This window comes from Salvelinus alpinus, chromosome 5 (assembly GCF_045679555.1).
Source record: "Salvelinus alpinus chromosome 5, SLU_Salpinus.1, whole genome shotgun sequence".
NCBI classification, from domain to species: domain Eukaryota; kingdom Metazoa; phylum Chordata; class Actinopteri; order Salmoniformes; family Salmonidae; genus Salvelinus; species Salvelinus alpinus.
Window position 1 is genome coordinate 20,195,568 of NC_092090.1, and position 20,205 is coordinate 20,215,772.

General features: G+C 46.7%; 1 protein-coding gene across 1 annotated transcript in view; it reads right to left on the reverse strand.

Annotated features, from left to right (window-relative positions):
• Positions 1 to 20,205, reverse strand: part of LOC139575669 (aryl hydrocarbon receptor nuclear translocator 2-like) — a 68,566-nt gene that overhangs the window by 27,715 nt on the left and 20,646 nt on the right. The window contains exons 7-9 of the mRNA XM_071400862.1: positions 15,306 to 15,457; positions 6,583 to 6,658; positions 5,577 to 5,700 (exon numbers count right to left, since the gene is read on the reverse strand). Coding sequence (XP_071256963.1) covers positions 5,577 to 5,700; positions 6,583 to 6,658; positions 15,306 to 15,457 — 352 coding nt within the window. The remainder of the gene's footprint in view (positions 1 to 5,576; positions 5,701 to 6,582; positions 6,659 to 15,305; positions 15,458 to 20,205) is intronic.

The window sequence follows — 20,205 nt, forward strand, 5'->3', positions numbered from 1 at the left end:
AGAGGGAGAGACATTCAGAGAGACATTCAGAGAGACATTCAGAGAGACATTCAGAGGGAGAAACATTCTGAGAGACATTCAGAGGGAGAGACATTCAGAGAGACATTCAGAGGGAGAGACATTCAGAGGGAGAGACATTCAGAGGGAGAGACATTCAGAGGGAGAGACATTCAGAGAGAGAGACATTCAGAGAGAGAGACATTCAGAGAGACATTCAGAGGGAGAGACATTCAGAGGGAGAGACATTCTGAGAGACATTCTGAGAAACATTCAGAGGGAGAGACATTCAGAGGGAGAGACATTCAGAGGGAGAGACATTCAGAGGGAGAGACATTCAGAGGGAGAGACATTCAGAGGGAGAGACATTCAGAGGGAGAGACATTCTGAGAGACATTCTGAGAGACATTCTGAGAGACATTCTGAGAGACATTCTGAGAGACATTCAGAGGGAGAGACATTCAGAGAGACATTCAGAGAGACATTCAGAGGGAGAGACATTCAGAGAGACATTCTGAGAGACATTCTGAGAGACATTCTGAGAGACATTCAGAGGGAGAGACATTCAGAGAGAGAGACATTCAGAGGGAGAGACATTCAGAGAGACATTCAGAGAGACATTCAGAGGGAGAGACATTCAGAGAGACATTCTGAGAGACATTCAGAGAGACATTCAGAGAGACATTCAGAGGGAGAGACATTCAGAGGGAGAGACATTCAGAGAGACATTCAGAGAGACATTCAGAGGGAGAGACATTCAGAGAGACATTCAGAGGGAGAGACATTCAGAGAGACATTCAGAGGGAGAGACATTCAGACAGACATTCAGAGGGAGAGACATTCTGAGAGACCTTCAGAGAGAGAGAGACATTCAGAGGGAGAGACATTCAGAGAGAGAGACATTCAGAGAGAGAGACATTCAGAGGGAGAGACATTCAGAGAGACATTCAGAGAGAGAGACATTCAGAGGGAGAGACATTCAGAGAGACATTCAGAGAGACATTCAGAGAGACATTCAGAGGGAGAGACATTCAGAGGGAGAGACATTCAGAGAGACATTCAGAGAGACATTCAGAGAGACATTCAGAGAGACATTCAGAGGGAGAAACATTCTGAGAGACATTCAGAGGGAGAGACATTCAGAGGGAGAGGCATTCAGAGAGACATTCAGAGGGAGAGACATTCAGAGAGACATTCAGAGAGACATTCAGAGGGAGAGACATTCAGAGGGAGAGACATTCAGAGGGAGAGACATTCAGAGGGAGAGACATTCAGAGGGAGAGACATTCAGAGAGAGAGACATTCAGAGAGACATTCAGAGGGAGAGACATTCAGAGGGAGAGACATTCTGAGAGACATTCTGAGAAACATTCAGAGGGAGAGACATTCAGAGGGAGAGACATTCAGAGGGAGAGACATTCAGAGGGAGAGACATTCAGAGGGAGAGACATTCAGAGGGAGAGACATTCAGAGGGAGAGACATTCAGAGGGAGAGACATTCTGAGAGACATTCTGAGAGACATTCTGAGAGACATTCTGAGAGACATTCAGAGGGAGAGACATTCAGAGAGACATTCAGAGAGACATTCAGAGAGACATTCAGAGGGAGAGACATTCAGAGAGACATTCTGAGAGACATTCTGAGAGACATTCTGAGAGACATTCAGAGGGAGAGACATTCAGAGAGAGAGACATTCAGAGAGACATTCAGAGGGAGAGACATTCAGAGAGACATTCAGAGAGACATTCAGAGGGAGAGACATTCTGAGAGACATTCTGAGAGACATTCTGAGAGACATTCAGAGAGACATTCAGAGGGAGAAACATTCTGAGAGACATTCAGAGGGAGAGACATTCAGAGAGACATTCAGAGGGAGAGACATTCAGAGGGAGAGACATTCAGAGGGAGAGACATTCAGAGGGAGAGACATTCAGAGGGAGAGACATTCAGAGAGAGAGACATTCAGAGAGACATTCAGAGGGAGAGACATTCAGAGGGAGAGACATTCTGAGAGACATTCTGAGAAACATTCAGAGGGAGAGACATTCAGAGGGAGAGACATTCAGAGGGAGAGACATTCAGAGGGAGAGACATTCAGAGGGAGAGACATTCAGAGGGAGAGACATTCAGAGGGAGAGACATTCTGAGAGACATTCTGAGAGACATTCTGAGAGACATTCTGAGAGACATTCTGAGAGACATTCAGAGGGAGAGACATTCAGAGAGACATTCAGAGAGACATTCAGAGGGAGAGACATTCAGAGAGACATTCTGAGAGACATTCTGAGAGACATTCTGAGAGACATTCAGAGGGAGAGACATTCAGAGAGAGAGACATTCAGAGGGAGAGACATTCAGAGAGACATTCAGAGAGACATTCAGAGGGAGAGACATTCAGAGAGACATTCTGAGAGACATTCAGAGAGACATTCAGAGAGACATTCAGAGGGAGAGACATTCAGAGGGAGAGACATTCAGAGAGACATTCAGAGAGACATTCAGAGGGAGAGACATTCAGAGAGACATTCAGAGGGAGAGACATTCAGAGAGACATTCAGAGGGAGAGACATTCAGACAGACATTCAGAGGGAGAGACATTCTGAGAGACCTTCAGAGAGAGAGAGACATTCAGAGGGAGAGACATTCAGAGAGAGAGACATTCAGAGAGAGAGACATTCAGAGGGAGAGACATTCAGAGAGACATTCAGAGAGAGAGACATTCAGAGGGAGAGACATTCAGAGAGACATTCAGAGAGACATTCAGAGAGACATTCAGAGGGAGAGACATTCAGAGGGAGAGACATTCAGAGAGACATTCAGAGAGACATTCAGAGAGACATTCAGAGAGACATTCAGAGGGAGAAACATTCTGAGAGACATTCAGAGGGAGAGACATTCAGAGGGAGAGGCATTCAGAGAGACATTCAGAGGGAGAGACATTCAGAGAGACATTCAGAGAGACATTCAGAGGGAGAGACATTCAGAGGGAGAGACATTCAGAGGGAGAGACATTCAGAGGGAGAGACATTCAGAGGGAGAGACATTCAGAGAGAGAGACATTCAGAGAGACATTCAGAGGGAGAGACATTCAGAGGGAGAGACATTCTGAGAGACATTCTGAGAAACATTCAGAGGGAGAGACATTCAGAGGGAGAGACATTCAGAGGGAGAGACATTCAGAGGGAGAGACATTCAGAGGGAGAGACATTCAGAGGGAGAGACATTCAGAGGGAGAGACATTCAGAGGGAGAGACATTCTGAGAGACATTCTGAGAGACATTCTGAGAGACATTCTGAGAGACATTCAGAGGGAGAGACATTCAGAGAGACATTCAGAGAGACATTCAGAGAGACATTCAGAGGGAGAGACATTCAGAGAGACATTCTGAGAGACATTCTGAGAGACATTCTGAGAGACATTCAGAGGGAGAGACATTCAGAGAGAGAGACATTCAGAGAGACATTCAGAGGGAGAGACATTCAGAGAGACATTCAGAGAGACATTCAGAGGGAGAGACATTCTGAGAGACATTCTGAGAGACATTCTGAGAGACATTCTGAGAGACATTCAGAGGGAGAGACATTCAGAGAGAGAGACATTCAGAGAGAGATACATTCATAGAGACATTCAGAGAGACATTCAGAGGGAGAGACATTCAGAGAGACATTCTGAGAGACATTCTGAGAGACATTCTGAGAGACATTCTGAGAGACATTCAGAGGGAGAGACATTCAGAGAGACATTCAGAGAGACATTCAGAGGGAGAGACATTCAGAGAGACATTCAGAGAGACATTCAGAGAGACATTCAGAGAGACATTCAGAGGGAGAGACATTCAGAGAGACATTCAGAGAGACATTCAGAGGGAGAGACATTCAGACAGACATTCAGAGGGAGAGACATTCAGACAGACATTCAGAGGGAGAGACATTCAGACAGACATTCAGAGGGAGACATTCTGAGAGACATTCAGAGAGAGAGACATTCTGAGAGACATTCAGAGAGACATTCAGAGGGAGAGACATTCAGAGAGAGACATTCAGAGGGAGAGACATTCAGAGGGAGAGACATTCTGAGAGACATTCAGAGGGAGAGACATTCAGAGGGAGAGACATTCAGAGGGAGAGACATTCAGAGAGACATTCAGAGAGACATTCTGAGTGACATTCAGAGGGAGAGACATTCAGAGAGACATTCAGAGAGACATTCAGAGGGAGAGACATTCTGAGAGACATTCAGAGTGACATTCAGAGGGAGAGACATTCTGAAAGAGAGACATTCAGAGAGACATTGAGGGAGAGACATTCAGAGAGACATTGAGGGAGAGACATTCTGAGAGACATTCAGGGGGAGAGACATTCAGAGGGAGAGACATACTGAAAGAGAGACATTCAGAGGGAGAGACATTCTGAGAGACATTCAGGGGGAGAGACATTCAGGGGGAGAGACATTCTGAAAGAGAGACATTCAGAAAGAGAGACATTCAGGGGGAGAGACATTCTGAAAGAGAGACATTCAGGGGGAGAGACATTCTGAAAGAGAGACATTCAGAGGGAGAGACATTCTGAAAGAGACACATTCAGAGAGACATTCAGAGGGAGAGACATTCTGAGAGACATTCAGAGGGAGAGACATTCTGAGAGACATTCTGAGAGACATTCAGGGGGAGAGACATTCTGAAAGAGAGACATTCTGAAAGAGAGACATTCTGAAAGAGAGACATTCTGAAAGAGAGACATTCTGAGAGACATTCAGGGGGAGAGACATTCTGAAAGAGAGACATTCAGAGGGAGAGACATTCTGAAAGAGAGACATTCTGAAAGAGAGACATTCTGAAAGAGAGACATTCTGAGAGACATTCAGGGGGAGAGACATTCTGAAAGAGAGACATTCTGAAAGAGAGACATTCAGAGGGAGAGACATTCAGAGAGACATTCGGAGACATTAGAGAGAAAGGAAAGCAGACAGAAAGAGAGGCAGACAGAGAGGGGGAGACGGACAGAGAGAGGGAGGGACGGAGAAAGGGAGACGGACAGAGGGGGAGAGAGACAGAGACAAAGAGAGGGAGGGAGGGACAGAGACCGAGAGGGAGACAGACAGAGAGACATACAGAGAGAAAGACAGAGAGGGAAAGAGAGAGATGGAGGGAGAGACAGAGCCAGACAGAGATAGGGAGGGAGAGACAGACAGAGACATTCAGAGAGAGATAAAATACACCACAGTCAGAGAGGGAGGGAATGGAGAGATAGAAAGAGGGAAGGAATGGAGAGAGAGCGAGAGAGAGAAAGTCCAGTTCTGATTGAATTGTGTGGAGGTTGTTTTACATTTCTCCCCTGGATGAAAGACCACCACCACAACCAACCGTCTACCATGGGCCTTTCAACACACACTGGCTGATTAACGCTTATCCACACACACACACACACACACACACACACACACACACACACACACACACACACACACACACACACACACACACACACACACACACACACACACACACACACACACACACACACACACACACACACACACACACACGAGTAGAGGTGAGAAAATAACTAGATGTCGTACAGCCAGAGATGCCGGAGTACATGTCAGCAAAGCGCGGGTCTCTCTCCTGTGAGAACATGGTGTCCGTCTTGTCAGTGTTCTTGCCCGCCTCGTGAACCCCTCCTCCCACACTGGGAACGGGCACCTGGAGGGAGACAGGAGGGAAGGATAACTTCATTTATACAAGGGTGTACAGTCAACAGCTAGAGGAAAGACAGGAGGGAAGGACATCTTCACTTGATGAAACCCTACTGATGTACAGTCAACAGCTAGAGGAAAGTGAGGAGGGAAGGACATCTTCACTTAATGAAACCCTAGAAAGTGTATTTATACAGCAGGGTTGGGATCAATTCTATTTGAATTTAGTCAGTTCAGGAGCTAAACTGAAATTCCAATTTCAATGTTTTTTCCCTCAGACAATCATTGAGGAATAATTCCATTTCTGTTTACTTCCTGAATTGACTGAATTAAAATGGAATTGACCCCAAGCCTGTTATACAGTTGAGCCCTCTTAAATGTCCAATGCAACCATTTTTCAATAAAGAATTGTCATAAAGAAACAAAAATAGCTTCTTAGCAAAGAGCAATTTCTGTGAGGGGAAAACTGAAAACTAGCTGTTATTGGCAGAGGTTTGGAACTCTTTCTTATTGGTCTATTAACTAATTGACCTCCTGGTGATGTCACCAGTCAGACCAAAACCCATCCCACCAAAAGCAGGTTGAAATTTCAGGCGGTCTTTTCAAATAGCTCTTAACCTAAAAAAGGCCATTATCATAATATTCACAATTTCACAGTATTATTCCAACCTCATAGTATGTAAATATATATAAAACAGAGGAAATCACATTTTTGACTGCACTGGGCCTTTAATGACATACAATCAACAGCTTCAGAAGCTGTCTAGCATGAAAAGCCAGGAGTATGGACAGGTAAGTGGGCTACACTGGGTATAGGGAAGACACAATGTTATATGTTATATTATGAACAGGCAGGTATAAGGGCAGCTATAGGGGTCCTGTGGGGTACCTGTGATAGGTCATAGGCTGTCAGGCCGTCCCTCTGATGGACCTCCAGCTCTGCCTGCTGCTGCTGTTGGAGCTGCCTGGAGAACACACACAATGACAACACATTAATACAGAATCACACAATACCATCACTTTGATATGTTCCCTCTTTAGATTGTATTATTAGTAACAGATGGTCAAGTTAGTGATACACAATAGCAAAACACCAGCATCCGAACGTACCAGCAAGATACCACACCTGGCACCCTAACGGCTGTGGAACAAATCAGAACATTGACCGACTGGAAAAACCTAAGGGTCCTTTGTGAATGTACTATTAAATACAGACTACAAGCTGGTCTGTCCATCTGTGCTGAATGACTATAGGGGGTAACAGGCTGCTCTCACTCCTCTCCATCCCTTTCTGTCTTTATCATTCCCTTGTTTTCTCGCTTTCCCTTGCTCTAGTTCTCTCTCCCTACTCACAGATGTCCAGGCTCTGCCTCTTAACAAGGAGCAGATTCTAACTGTCTTCTATACACTGGGAAACAACAGATTCTAACTGTGTCTTCTATACACTGGGAAACAACATATTCTAACTGTGTCTTCTATACAATGGGAGACAACAGATTCTAACTGTGTCTTCTATACACTGGGAAACAACAGATTCTAACTGTGTCTTCTATACACTGGGAAACAACAGATTCTAACTGTGTCTTCTATACACTGGGAGACAACAGATTCTAACTGTGTCTTCTATACACTGGGAAACAACAGATTCTAACTGTGTCTTCTATACACTGGGATACAACAGATTCTAACTGTGTCTTCTATACACTGGGAAACAACAGATTCTAACTGTGTCTTCTATACACTGGGATACAACAGATTCTAACTGTGTCTTCTATACACTGGGAAACAACAGATTCTAACTGTGTCTTCTATACACTGGGAAACAACAGATTCTAACTGTGTCTTCTATACACTGGGATACAACAGATTCTAACTGTGTCTTCTATACACTGGGAAACAACAGATTCTAACTGTGTCTTCTATACACTGGGAAACAACAGATTCTAACTGTGTCTTCTATACACTGGGATACAACAGATTCTAACTGTGTCTTCTATACACTGGGAAACAACAGATTCTAACTGTGTCTTCTATACACTGGGATACAACAGATTCTAACTGTGTCTTCTATACACTGGGAAACAACAGATTCTAACTGTGTCTTCTATACACTGGGATACAACAGATTCTAACTGTGTCTTCTATACACTGTGAAACAACAGATTCTAACTGTGTCTTCTATACACTGGGAAACAACAGATTCTAACTGTGTCTTCTATACACTGGGAAACAACAGATTCTAACTGTCTTCTATACACTGGGAAACAACAGATTCTAACTGTGTCTTCTATACACTGGGAAACAACAGATTCTAACTGTGTCTTCTATACACTGGGAAACAACAGATTCTAACTGCCTTCTATTCACTGGGAAACAACAGATTCTAACTGTGTCTTCTATACACTGGGAAACAACAGATTCTAACTGTGTCTTCTATACACTGGGAAACAACAGATTCTAACTGCCTTCTATTCACTGGGATACAACAGATTCTAACTGTGTCTTCTATACACTGGGAAACAACAGATTCTAACTGTGTCTTCTATACACTGGGATACAACAGATTCTAACTGTGTCTTCTATACACTGTGAAACAACAGATTCTAACTGTGTCTTCTATACACTGGGAAACAACAGATTCTAACTGTGTCTTCTATACACTGGGAAACAACAGATTCTAACTGTCTTCTATACACTGGGAAACAACAGATTCTAACTGTGTCTTCTATACACTGGGAAACAACAGATTCTAACTGTGTCTTCTATACACTGGGAAACAACAGATTCTAACTGCCTTCTATTCACTGGGAAACAACAGATTCTAACTGTGTCTTCTATACACTGGGAAACAACAGATTCTAACTGTGTCTTCTATACACTGGGAAACAACAGATTCTAACTGCCTTCTATTCACTGGGAGACTGTCACGCTCTGACCTTAGAGAGCCTTTTTATTTCTCTATTTGGTTAGGTCAGGGTGTGATTTGGGTGGGCAATCTAGTTTTCTTATTTCTTTGTTTGGCCTGGTATGGTTCCCAATCAGAGGCAGCTGTCTATCGTTGTCTCTGATTGGGGATCATACTTAGGCAGCCTTTTTCCCACCTGTGTTTGTGGGTAATTTATTTTCTCTGAGTGTTTGTGTGCGCCACGTTCTGATTCTGTTTACCTGTTTTTGTGTGTGAAAGGTTTCACTTCGATTAAAGATGCGGAATTACATGCACGCTGTGCCTTGGCTCATTTATGATAGGGAGTTTGAAGACAGCGAACGTGACAGAGACAACAGATACTAGTCTTCTATACACTGGGATACAACAGATTCTAATTCGGTACTCTCAAAAACAAGCCTTTTTGTTTTGTAGGGGAAAGGTGATGTAATGAATAACATGACCTGTGTCCCAAATGGCACCCTTTTCCCTTCATAGCTTCCTATGGGCCCTGGTCAATAGTAGTGCACTCTTAGGGTACCAGCTGGGATACATCCATTGTTGCACAGTCGGTGTATTGTGAATGCCTAAACGAGAAGAGCAACACCTGCATGCAAACACATATTCCCAATATTCAATGTGGCGGCAATAAGATGTTTCAAGAGCTGTTTTTAAACTCAAAACCATTTCCAGACAGAATGTCTCCTGTCAGCTCTTATGCATCATTAGTAAGCTGGCAACAGAATGACTGTATTTCTCACACACACACACACACACAAACAAACAGGCAGATAAACTTTACACACACACACACACAAACAAACAGGCAGATAAACTTTACACACACACACTTGTGCCTCGAATCCATTTGTCGCTGACAAATTGCACCACAGCATCTAATTCAGGCCCTTAATTTCAGAAGCCTCGGAGTGATTTCCTGCTAAGTTCTTTTCTGGAGCATCCAACCCTGACATTTCCTATTTACCCAGAGAGAAACAAACTGTTTTTCTTCTCCTGCCATGAGAAGTATGCAGCTCTCTCTCTCTCTGAGGAGACGAGATGAGGAGAGGAGAGGAGGAGGCCACTTTAGACTACAGAGGACCAGTTGGGTTTGAGTCCACAGACAGACCGTAGGAAATTGAAAGCTCATCTCTGTTGGTCTCTTTTTGCTTTCTCTAAGTACATCACAACAGTCCTCCTTTCCTGCCACAAATCAATTCCTGAATGTCAAAGAGAAAGAGAGATGGAAACACTTGTGTTAACAACATAAGAGAGAGAGAGAGAGAGAGAGAGAGAGAGAGAGAGAGAGAGAGAGAGAGAGAGAGAGAGAGAGAGAGAGAGAGAGAGAGAGAGAGAGAGAGAGAGAGAGAGAGAGAGAGAGAGAGAGAGAGAGAGAGAGACTTGTGTTAACAACATGAGAGCGTCCCCTAGCAGTGTACATAGACTGGTGCTGTGCTGAACTTAGTGGCCCTGGCCGTCACAGCCTATAAGAGCCTAGCTTCTGACAACAGACCTAATGTGAGTAACTAGAATACATGACGGCCAGTGTGTGTATGCCTGTGTGTTGTGTCCTGATCAAAAACACCTGTCACTAGGAATAAAGAGCTTCCACTGAGGAAAACAAACTACTTCAAAACCCCATTATGTCAAGTGTTGCTTAGTGTCCTCTCAAAGAGACACTTGCGGTGAATATTCTCTCTCTCTCTCTCTCTCTCTCCCAGACGAGAGGGGAGTAGAGGAGAATAGGAGGTAGAGATGTAGGGAGGGAGGAGGGCTGAGCACACAGAGGGTCACCTGGACTGAGAGAGGACTAAGATGGATAACACTTGGCCAGGAAAACTCCAGAGGATATTTGAACTTCTGAAGAATGTGCAAAAATACATCCAGCCAAGTTTCCAGCACAGTTACACAAGTCTCCTGTTGAACCACCTCTACAGCACTCTGCATCACACGGTCGGGAAGAAACATTATTATGAAAACGGAACCGGTTATTTCTTTCTTTCTTTCACATCAGGGCCAGAGGTTCAGAGTGTGTGTGTGTCTGATGTGTTTGTGTGTGTGTGTGTATGTGTGCACTTGTACGTGTGTGTGTGTGTATGCTTGAAAGTGTTTAAGTGTGTGTGTGTGTGTGATGCAGATGAGTTGCTAAGGTTTATAATTTGTTGTTGTTCTGCTCTGATGCCCCTGGGTAAACTCCAGCGGTGTTAAACAGCGGATGGGGAATGGCTTCATTGGTGACTTGGCTGCTATGGTGTGTGTGTGTGTTCTCTGCCCACACATTCAGAGCTGGCCTAATAGTGGAGTTCTGAGGGACGCAGCCAGGTCACGCAGCAGTGCCTGATGGGATGTAGCAAGGGTGCAAGCGAGCAGCCTGAGGCTTGTAGCCATGGTAACAATGCCAATGCCAATGCATGCACGCACACACAAAAGCCCTCCACGGATGGCTTCCTAAAGAGAAACAGTGCCAGAAACAGAAGTGGAGGCTAGCCTCTAATATCTCAGTTTGTGGTTCCTACCTAGAGCCAGCCAACATGACTAACTGTTACAGATGGCTCTGTTCGGCTTGCTCAACAACTGAGGCACACTGAGACAGGGCAGTGTGTGAGGTGTGGGTCTGTCATGGCTCCAAAGTCATCTCCTTCTGCACTCCTACAGGCTAAAGGACAGTCAGGAAGCCAGTTGGAACATAGACCACACTACCATGCAGCTGCTACAACACTGTTGGAGCTGTTAGAATACACACTCTCCATTACAATGTTGCCATTCCCTTTAATCCAGATACACTGCATGACCAACAGTATGTGAACACCTGCTTGTTGAACATCTCATTCCAGAATCATGGGCATTAATATGGAGTTGGTCCCCCCTTTGCTGCTATAACAGCCCCCACTCTTCTGGGAAGGCTTTCCACTTGATGTTGGAACATTGCTGTGGGGACTTTCTTCCATTCAGCCACAAGAGCGTTAGTGTGGTTGGGCACTGATGTTGGGCGATTAGGCCTGGCTCGCAGTCAGCGTTCCAATGAATCCTAATGATTTTCAATGGGGTTGAGGTTAGGGCTCTGTGCAGGCCAGTCAAGTTCTTCCACACCAATCTCGACAAACCATTTCTGTACGGACCTCGCTTTATGCATGGGGGCATTGTCATGCTGAAACAGGAAAGGGCCTTCCCCAAACTGTTGCCACAAAGTTGGAAGCACAGAATTGTCTAGAATGTCATTGCAACTAAGGGGCCCGAACCATGAAAAACAGGCACTATGCATTCTCCTGGCATCCGCCAAACCCAGAATTGTCCGTCGGACTGCCAGATGGTGAAGGGTGATTCATCACTTCAGAGAACGCGTTTCCACTGCGCCAGAGTCCAATCGCGGTGAGCTTTACACCACTCCAGCCGACGCTTGGCATTGCGCATGGTGATCTTAGGCTTGTGTGCGGCTGCTCGCCATAGAAACCCATCTTATGAAGCTCCTGACGAACAGTTCTTGTGCTGACGTTTCTTCCAGAGGCAGTTTGGAACTCGGTAGTGAGTGTTACAACCGAGGACAGACCATTTAGCAGGGCAGAAATTGTACAAACTGACTGCTTGGAAAGGTGGCATCCTATGACGGTGCCACATTGAAAGTCACTGAGCTCTTCAGTATGGCCATTCTTCTGCCAATGTTTGTCTGTGGAGATTGCATGGCTGTGTGTTCGATTTTATACACCTGTCAGCAACGGGTGTGGCTGAAATAGCCTAATCTACTAATTTGAAGGGGTATCCACATACTGTTGTATGTATAGTGTAGGTGCAGATTCACCATGCATGGTATGGTATTGTTATTGTCCAAGGCCTACAGTGTGTACTGCAGCCAGCTCTGAAATAACAGGGCTTTCTCCACTGGCTACATCTTACTTTATGTATTTGGTCCAGTAGTAGTCGCTACCACAGTAATGACATACGGCCTGCACTCTGTGTGTGTTTGTGTGTGTGGTTATATATGGGCTGTATACATAGATATATGCCCAGCTAGTTCTCCAGAAATGATTGAGTGTGTAATCTATCGTTGGTGAAGAGATATCCAATATGAGAGGGGGTATAACCCAGGAGAGTAAAGACATTGTCCAGATCCCTATATTCTTTCCATAATTTATGAAGTGTGCACTCATTCACTCCCCCTCAAGAATGTTAAAGCATTGGTCTGCGTCCCAAATGGCATCCTACTCCCTACATAGTGCAGTGGTTTTGACCAGGACCCATAGGAAAGAAATATGGCAGTCGCTTGACATCAATCAAACACTCTTAAATCTTGGAGGGGAAGTGAACGAGTGCACACCAGAGATGAGAGAGAAGAAACAGAGTGGTGTCTCACGAACAATACATTTACGATAGAGTAACACTCAGTTACACCAACAACCAGATGGTCTGTCTCATAACCCTGTGTGTGTGTGTGTGTGTGTGTGTGTGTGTGTGTGTGTGTGTGTGAGACTGGCTCAGGTACCCCAGTGGTCAGATGCTGAGCTTCACAACTGTTGTAGAGGGTTGATGAATGAGATGAGATATTTTATGCAGCCCATAAATCTACCACCCAGTCTGTAGTCAGCCAGGTTTCCACTGCCCTGGCTCTCACCTCCGCTAGACAGAACACTGCCAGACAACGGAGCACACACAGGGATGCACACGCATGCGTACACACACACACACACACACGCACACGCACACGCACACACACACACGTACACACACACACACACAATGGAATGTTTACTCCGCTAATCTGATCTCCAGAAACATTCTGTTACTACCTTTCTTAAGTCCTTATAATGTCTGAGGAAATTGAGAAAATGATGTTTCAGAGCATGTTTCCACACAGACACACACAGACGGGTGGAGGAGAGAGCAGAACAATCTAGAACAAACTGAATAACGGGACTCTTCCAGTGTTTCCCCAGTTCTCTGGAGTGTGAGTGGGATGTGAGTGTTGGAAGCGTCAAGTTTAAAGTCAATGTTGATGGTCCTGGGGTATGAGGGTTGCATCCATTCTCTGATTCTTCAACCACTAAAAGGCCTTTCCTTTTCCTCTCTGGCCTCTATCTAGGCACGGTGACTAAATCAACAGTGACGCTACCGCCCCCTACTGACCAGGACCTGGTAGTGCAGGTGAAAAACCGTGCAGGTAAGCAGTCACGCGCACTTAACAGGTTAACACGTGTACGTAAACACAAACGCGCTCAGGCATGCACACGCATCCACAAACTCACACGTGCACAAATACACACACACACATACACTCTACAATACAGTATCTGCTAGAGGGGATAACTGGGCCTGCTACAGCCAGAGGGGATAACTGGGCCTGCTACAGCCAGAGGGGATAACTGGGCCTGCTACAGCCAGAGGGGATAACTGGGCCTGCTACAGCCAGAGGGGATGACTGGGCCTGCTACAGCTAGAGGGGATAACTGGGCCTGCTACAGATAAAGGGGATAACTGGGCCTGCTATAGCTAGAGGGGATGACTGGGCCTGCTATAGCTAGAGGGGATGACTGGGCCTGCTACAGCAGTGTTTCCCAAACAGACAAAATATGGCATCACTGGTAAACGCTATGCAGGAAATAAAAAGGTGACTATTATAACTGGTCACTCTAGTCCTTCTAGGCTGATGGCTAAAGGCTGTGTTTAAAGACATTGGTATGCACATCATGGTGGACCAGAAGAAAATTGAAAGCTTTTAAGACTGGAGGCCTGGTCACAGCACATATTCAATGGGGACATTATGTATCAAGCGTATCAGAGTAGGAGTGCTGACTTAGGATCAGTTTTGCCTTTTAGATCACAATTAATAAAAATACATGGATAGAGGGATCTGATCCTAGATCAGTACTCCCAGTTCTGGCTATCCTCCATTGTAGCCCAGAGTCCAACCAACAGGTTTGTGCAACCTGAGGGACCAAAACAAACACAACCTGGAACCGGTCTTCCTACAAAACACACTGTTTAGAGAACGGAAAACGGGCCAAGTTCCACACATACTTTCCTTAAATGTTTAATTTAACACCTTATTAATATGGCGTGAATCAATAAAACACTGTTAATATTATCCTCCATACTGAACCTTTAACAGCTGGTAGCAAAACATACTGCTACCATTCCAACGCCATGTACTGTCAATATTACGACTGACTGGGGCAGCAGACCTGTATGCTGTCACACTGGTGTTAATAGTCAGTCAGTGTGTGTCGGTTGCACGAGCACGGCGTGTGCATGTGTGTGTGTGCGTATGTGTGACTGTGTGTGTGTGACTGTGTGTTAACAACCAGAGCATTCAGTGAAGTGTCAGTGGTGTGTGTAGAGTCATTCCAGTCCAGACACATGCAGAGAGTACAACAGATGTTAAAAGCAGCCAGGAGGAGTTTCACAGTATTTCTATTGAGGATTTCCTTTGGACATGTCAGACATCTTTCCAACTCATCATCAAGCTTTGATCATTTTAAATCAGCTGTGTAGCGCAAGGGCAAAAAAACTGGGAAACCCTGGTCTAGAACATTCCGCTGGTCCATTTCTGTCCCAGGACGTGAAACATGTGTCAACAATTTACACACACATTTGTATGTTTATTACTCAGTGTCTATCTCTGTGTGAGTGTGTGTGTGGTCTGTGTAAGTAAACTTGTCCGTGTGTGCGCGTCGGTCCGTGTGTGCGCGTCCACCTACTTGACGTTGGTGTTGGTACAGATGATGTACTCGATCTCATCGGAGTAGGGGTTCTGGAAGGTGAAGGAGCTGGTGCGGATTAACATCCACTCTCTGTTCTTCATACGAAACCTGTACATCACAGACAACACCTGGCCTTTCAACTTTACCACCTGGAGAGAGAGGGAGGGAGGGAGGGAGGGAGGGAGGGAGGGAGGACAAAGGTTAGATAAGACACATCGCAGACAATCTGACCACCTAGAATGGAGGGAAGGGGACCCTTGCGTGTGTGTTTGTGGGGGGGTCAACACATATTGCAGAGAGACAGAGAGAAACAGAAGAGAGAGAAATGTTCCTCCATCTTACAAGAAGAAAAAGGAGTCATTTGAGGCAGGAAGGAGTTGGGAGTACTCAACAAAAAAGGCTGATTTAATTTCGTATTTGGTCAGCTTTAATCCATCACTGTCAAGCTGACGTCTTCCTGGAGAGTTTCTCCATCTTGGGTGTGGAGCGTGGAAATCAGGTGGACTTCAGAAGACTTTAGGTTTTCGGTTCCACCCAGTCTAATCTCTCCACCCATACCTCTCCTACCATACCATTCTGAACAAACACTCGGAAACACACACACACACACACCTACCTCTCTCTCTCTCTGAATATTCCCTCCATAAGCATACCAGTGAACCTCAGCTGTCAATCTGGCTAATGGATGTGCTGCTTTGCATCTAAATGCAAAATGGCTTTCAGTTAGGGGATCTGAAATGGCCATTTGTAATGAAAGCTCTGTGGACAATCTCAGAGACATGGAAAAGTGGTTTTCCTTTCACACAGAGGGCACCACCAGCTAAACAACAGCGGGAGAAGGCCAGAAATGTAATCTCATTTTGAGAAAAAGGCACGATTTCCTTATTGACTTGAGCAAATGTGGATTAGCCGCGTTTCGACCGCACCTTTTATTCAGCGCATATCTCATTGTTTAAACATGGGCTAGGGAGGGAGTGAGCATCCTATTGGTCAGAATGTATGACCTGTGACCTCAGTAACAGGAAGAGATAGTGGAGCAGTCCGTTGTTCTTGGCAGCAAATCTCAAATGGCATACTATTCCCTATGTAGTGCACCACTGCTGTCCTGAGCCTGGGGATAAGTAGTGCACTATGTGTATGGAACTGAGCGTGATTTGAGATTCACCTACAGAGACACTGGAAGGTGTGTGTCCGTGCTTGTTTGTATCTCTGTTTTTGTGCGTGTGTGTGTGTTTGTGTCTTCTAGGTCATGATTACCTGTATGAGAGATTATCCCAGGAAGTGAAAGGCCAGGGCAGGATGGGGCTACAGCCCAGAGGGTGCGCCCCAAATGACACTATATTCCCTACATAATGCACTACTTCAGACTAGAGCACGTAGTGCACTATAAAGGGAATAGGGTGCCATCTGGGACACAGCTGGTAAGACGGACCACCAATTATCCCAATACTTCTACTCTACTGTCAGCGACTAAGGCCGGGCTGATAGTGGTAACTACATAGAGAGACAGGAGGTAGAGAGGAGCTGAGGGGGAGGGAGAAAAAGAGAGCAGGAGAGAGAGAGGAGCTGAGGGGAAGGGAGAGAAAGAGAGCAGGAGAGAGAGAGGAGCTGAGGGGAAGGGAGATAAAGAGAGAAGGAGAGAGAGAGGAGCTGAGGGGAAGGGAGAGAAAGAGAGAAGGAGAGAGAGAGGAGCTGAGGGGAAGGGAGAGAAAGAGAGAAGGAGAGAGAGAGGAGCTGAGGGGAAGGGAGAGAAAGAGAGACAGGAGGTAGAGAGGAGCTGAGGGGAAGGGAGAGAGTGAGAGCAGGAGAGAGAGAGGAGCTGAGGGGAAGGGAGAGAAAGAGAGCAGGAGAGCAGGAGAGGAGCTGAGGGGAAGGGAGAGAAAGAGAGCAGGAGAGCAGGAGAGGAGCTGAGGGGAAGGGAGAGAAAGAGAGCAGGAGAGAGAGAGGAGCTGAGGGGAAGGGAGAGAAAGAGAGCAGGAGAGAGAGAGGAGCTGAGGGGAAGGGAGAGAAAGAGAGAAGGAGAGAGAGAGGAGCTGAGGGGAAGGGAGAGAAAGAGAGCAGGAGAGAGAGAGGAGCTGAGGGGAAGGGAGAGAAAGAGAGCAGGAGAGAGAGAGGAGCTGAGGGGAAGGGAGAGAAAGAGAGCAGGAGAGAGAGAGGAGCTGAGGGGAAGGGAGAGAAAGAGAGCAGGAGAGAGAGAGGAGCTGAGGGGAAGGGAGAGAAAGAGAGCAGGAGAGAGAGAGGAGATGAGGGGAAGGGAGAGAAAGAGAGCAGGAGAGAGAGAGGAGCTGAGGGGAAGGGAGAGAAAGAGAGCAGGAGAGAGAGAGGAGCTGAGGGGAAGGGAGAGAAAGAGAGAAGGAGAGAGAGAGGAGCTGAGGGGAAGGGAGAGAAAGAGAGAAGGAGAGAGAGAGGAGCTGAGGGGAAGGGAGAGAAAGAGAGACAGGAGGTAGAGAGGAGCTGAGGGGAAGGGAGAGAGTGAGGGAGCAAGAGAGAGATGGTGTGCAAGAGAACGAAGTGCATTTGAGTGAAAAATACTTACAACCCTCATCTCTATCTCTCAATCTTTCATTACCTGAGCTAGAGTGGTTCCTACACGCTACGTGTGTGTGTGTCGTTACCTGAGCTGGAGTGGTTCCTACACGCTACGTGTGTGTGTGTCGTTACCTGAGCTGGAGTGGTTCCTACACGCTACGTGTGTGTGTGTCGTTACCTGAGCTGGAGTGGTTCCTACACGCTACGTGTGTGTGTGTCGTTACCTGAGCTGGAGTGGTTCCTACACGCTACGTGTGTGTGTGTCGTTACCTGAGCTGGAGTGGTTCCTACACGCTACGTGTGTGTGTGTCATTACCTGAGCTGGAGTGGTTCCTACACGCTACGTGTGTGTGTGTCATTACCTGAGCTGGAGTGGTTCCTACACGCTACGTGTGTGTGTGTCGTTACCTGAGCTGGAGTGGTTCCTACACGCTACGTGTGTGTGTGTCGTTACCTGAGCTGGAGTGGTTCCTACACGCTACGTGTGTGTGTGTCGTTACCTGAGCTGGAGTGGTTCCTACACGCTACGTGTGTGTGTGTCGTTACCTGAGCTGGAGTGGTTCCTACACGCTACGTGTGTGTGTGTCATTACCTGAGCTGGAGTGGTTCCTACGCGCTACGTGTGTGTGTGTCGTTACCTGAGCTGGAGTGGTTCCTACACGCTACGTGTGTGTGTGTCGTTCAGTAGGCTGGTAAAACAAAAATGGTTTTCTGCCAAGAAAAACTGTTGTACAAAAGTCAATCGCATACAAACCAATCAAAGCTGACACTCACTAACAGCTGAGAGCCAAAGCTATTGGACTGTCAATACCTGAACACAAAGGTACCAGCGTCTCTCTCTCTACCTGTCCGTCTGTCCCTCCACCTGTCCCTTTACCTGTCCGTCTCTCTCGCTACCTGCCTGTATCTGTCTGTCTCTCCCGCTACCCGCCTGTGTATGTCTGTCGGTCTCTTGCGCTACCTGCATGTGTCTGTCTGTCTGCTGCGCTACCTGCATGTGTCTGTCTGTCTCTCGTGCTACCTGCCTGTGTCTGTCTGTCTCTCGTGCTACCTGCCTGTGTCTGTCTGTCTCTCGTGCTACCTGCCTGTGTCTGTCTGTCTCTCGTGCTACCTGCCTGTGTCTGTCCGTCTCTCTCGCACTACCTGTGTCTGTCCGTCTCTCTCGCACTACCTGTGTCTGTCCGTCTCTCTCGCGCTACCTGTGTCTGTCTGTCTGTCTGGCACTACCTGTGTGTCTGTCTGTCTGGCGCTACCTGTGTGTCGGTCTGTCTGGCACTACCTGTGTGTCGGTCTGTCTGGCGCTACCTGTGTGTCGGTCTGTCTGGCGCTACCTGTGTGTCGGTCTGTCTGGCGCTACCTGTGTGTCGGTCTGTCTGGCGCTACCTGTGTGTCGGTCTGTCTGGCGCTACCTGTGTGTCGGTCTGTCTGGCGCTACCTGTGTGTCGGTCTGTCTGGCGCTACCTGTGTGTCGGTCTGTCTGGCACTACCTGTGTGTCGGTCTGTCTGGCACTACCTGTGTGTCGGTCTGTCTGGCACTACCTGTGTGTCGGTCTGTCTGGCGCTACCTGTGTGTCGGTCTGTCTGGCGCTACCTGTGTGTCTGTCTGTCTGGCGCTACCTGTGTGTCTGTCTGTCTGGCGCTACCTGTGTCTGTCTGTCTGGCACTACCTGTCTGTCTCTATGTCTGTCTGTGGTGCTAAGGCAGTATGTGTGCGTGTGTGCTGACAGGGCTTGTCAGTTAGCTCTGGGTGATAGAGCTGAGGTCTCTGTGCTGCTCATATCAGGAGATATCTGGGCCAGACAGGTGGATGTGAGCTCTCTGCCAGATGCTAGAGAATCTGTGTGTCAGAGGGTAAGGAGTGCGTGTCTTAGACATTGTGTGTGTGTGTGTGTGTGTGTGTGTGTGTGTGTGTGTGTGTGTGTGTGTGTGTGTGTGTGTGTGTGTGTGCCTGTCAGAAAGGTAAGTGTGTGTGGGGTTTCTGTTCCCTGGAAGGAAACATGTCAAATAATATTGCCCTAACAAAACATTCCTCAAGGATAGTCTCTCTCTCACACACACGTTGATATTTCACCTTTCACCTCATTGCTGGTGTTCAGTACACGGCGCTCCCCTGGCAGACACACTGAACCGCAGAGGACACACACCTGGGTGCTCAGATAGAAATATATAATGTAGAACAGATCCGTCAGTCCAGTTTATTAGGATTAGGCAATAGGGTTCGCTCTATTCCTTACATTTCTATCCGCGACGTTGTGAACGTTTCACCCTTCTGAACAGGACCCTGCAGTGTGTTCCCGTCAGCTGCTGACAGAGCACATCTTAAACCATTACAGATTGGCCAATAGTATTAGCCTGTCTGCCAGTCCTT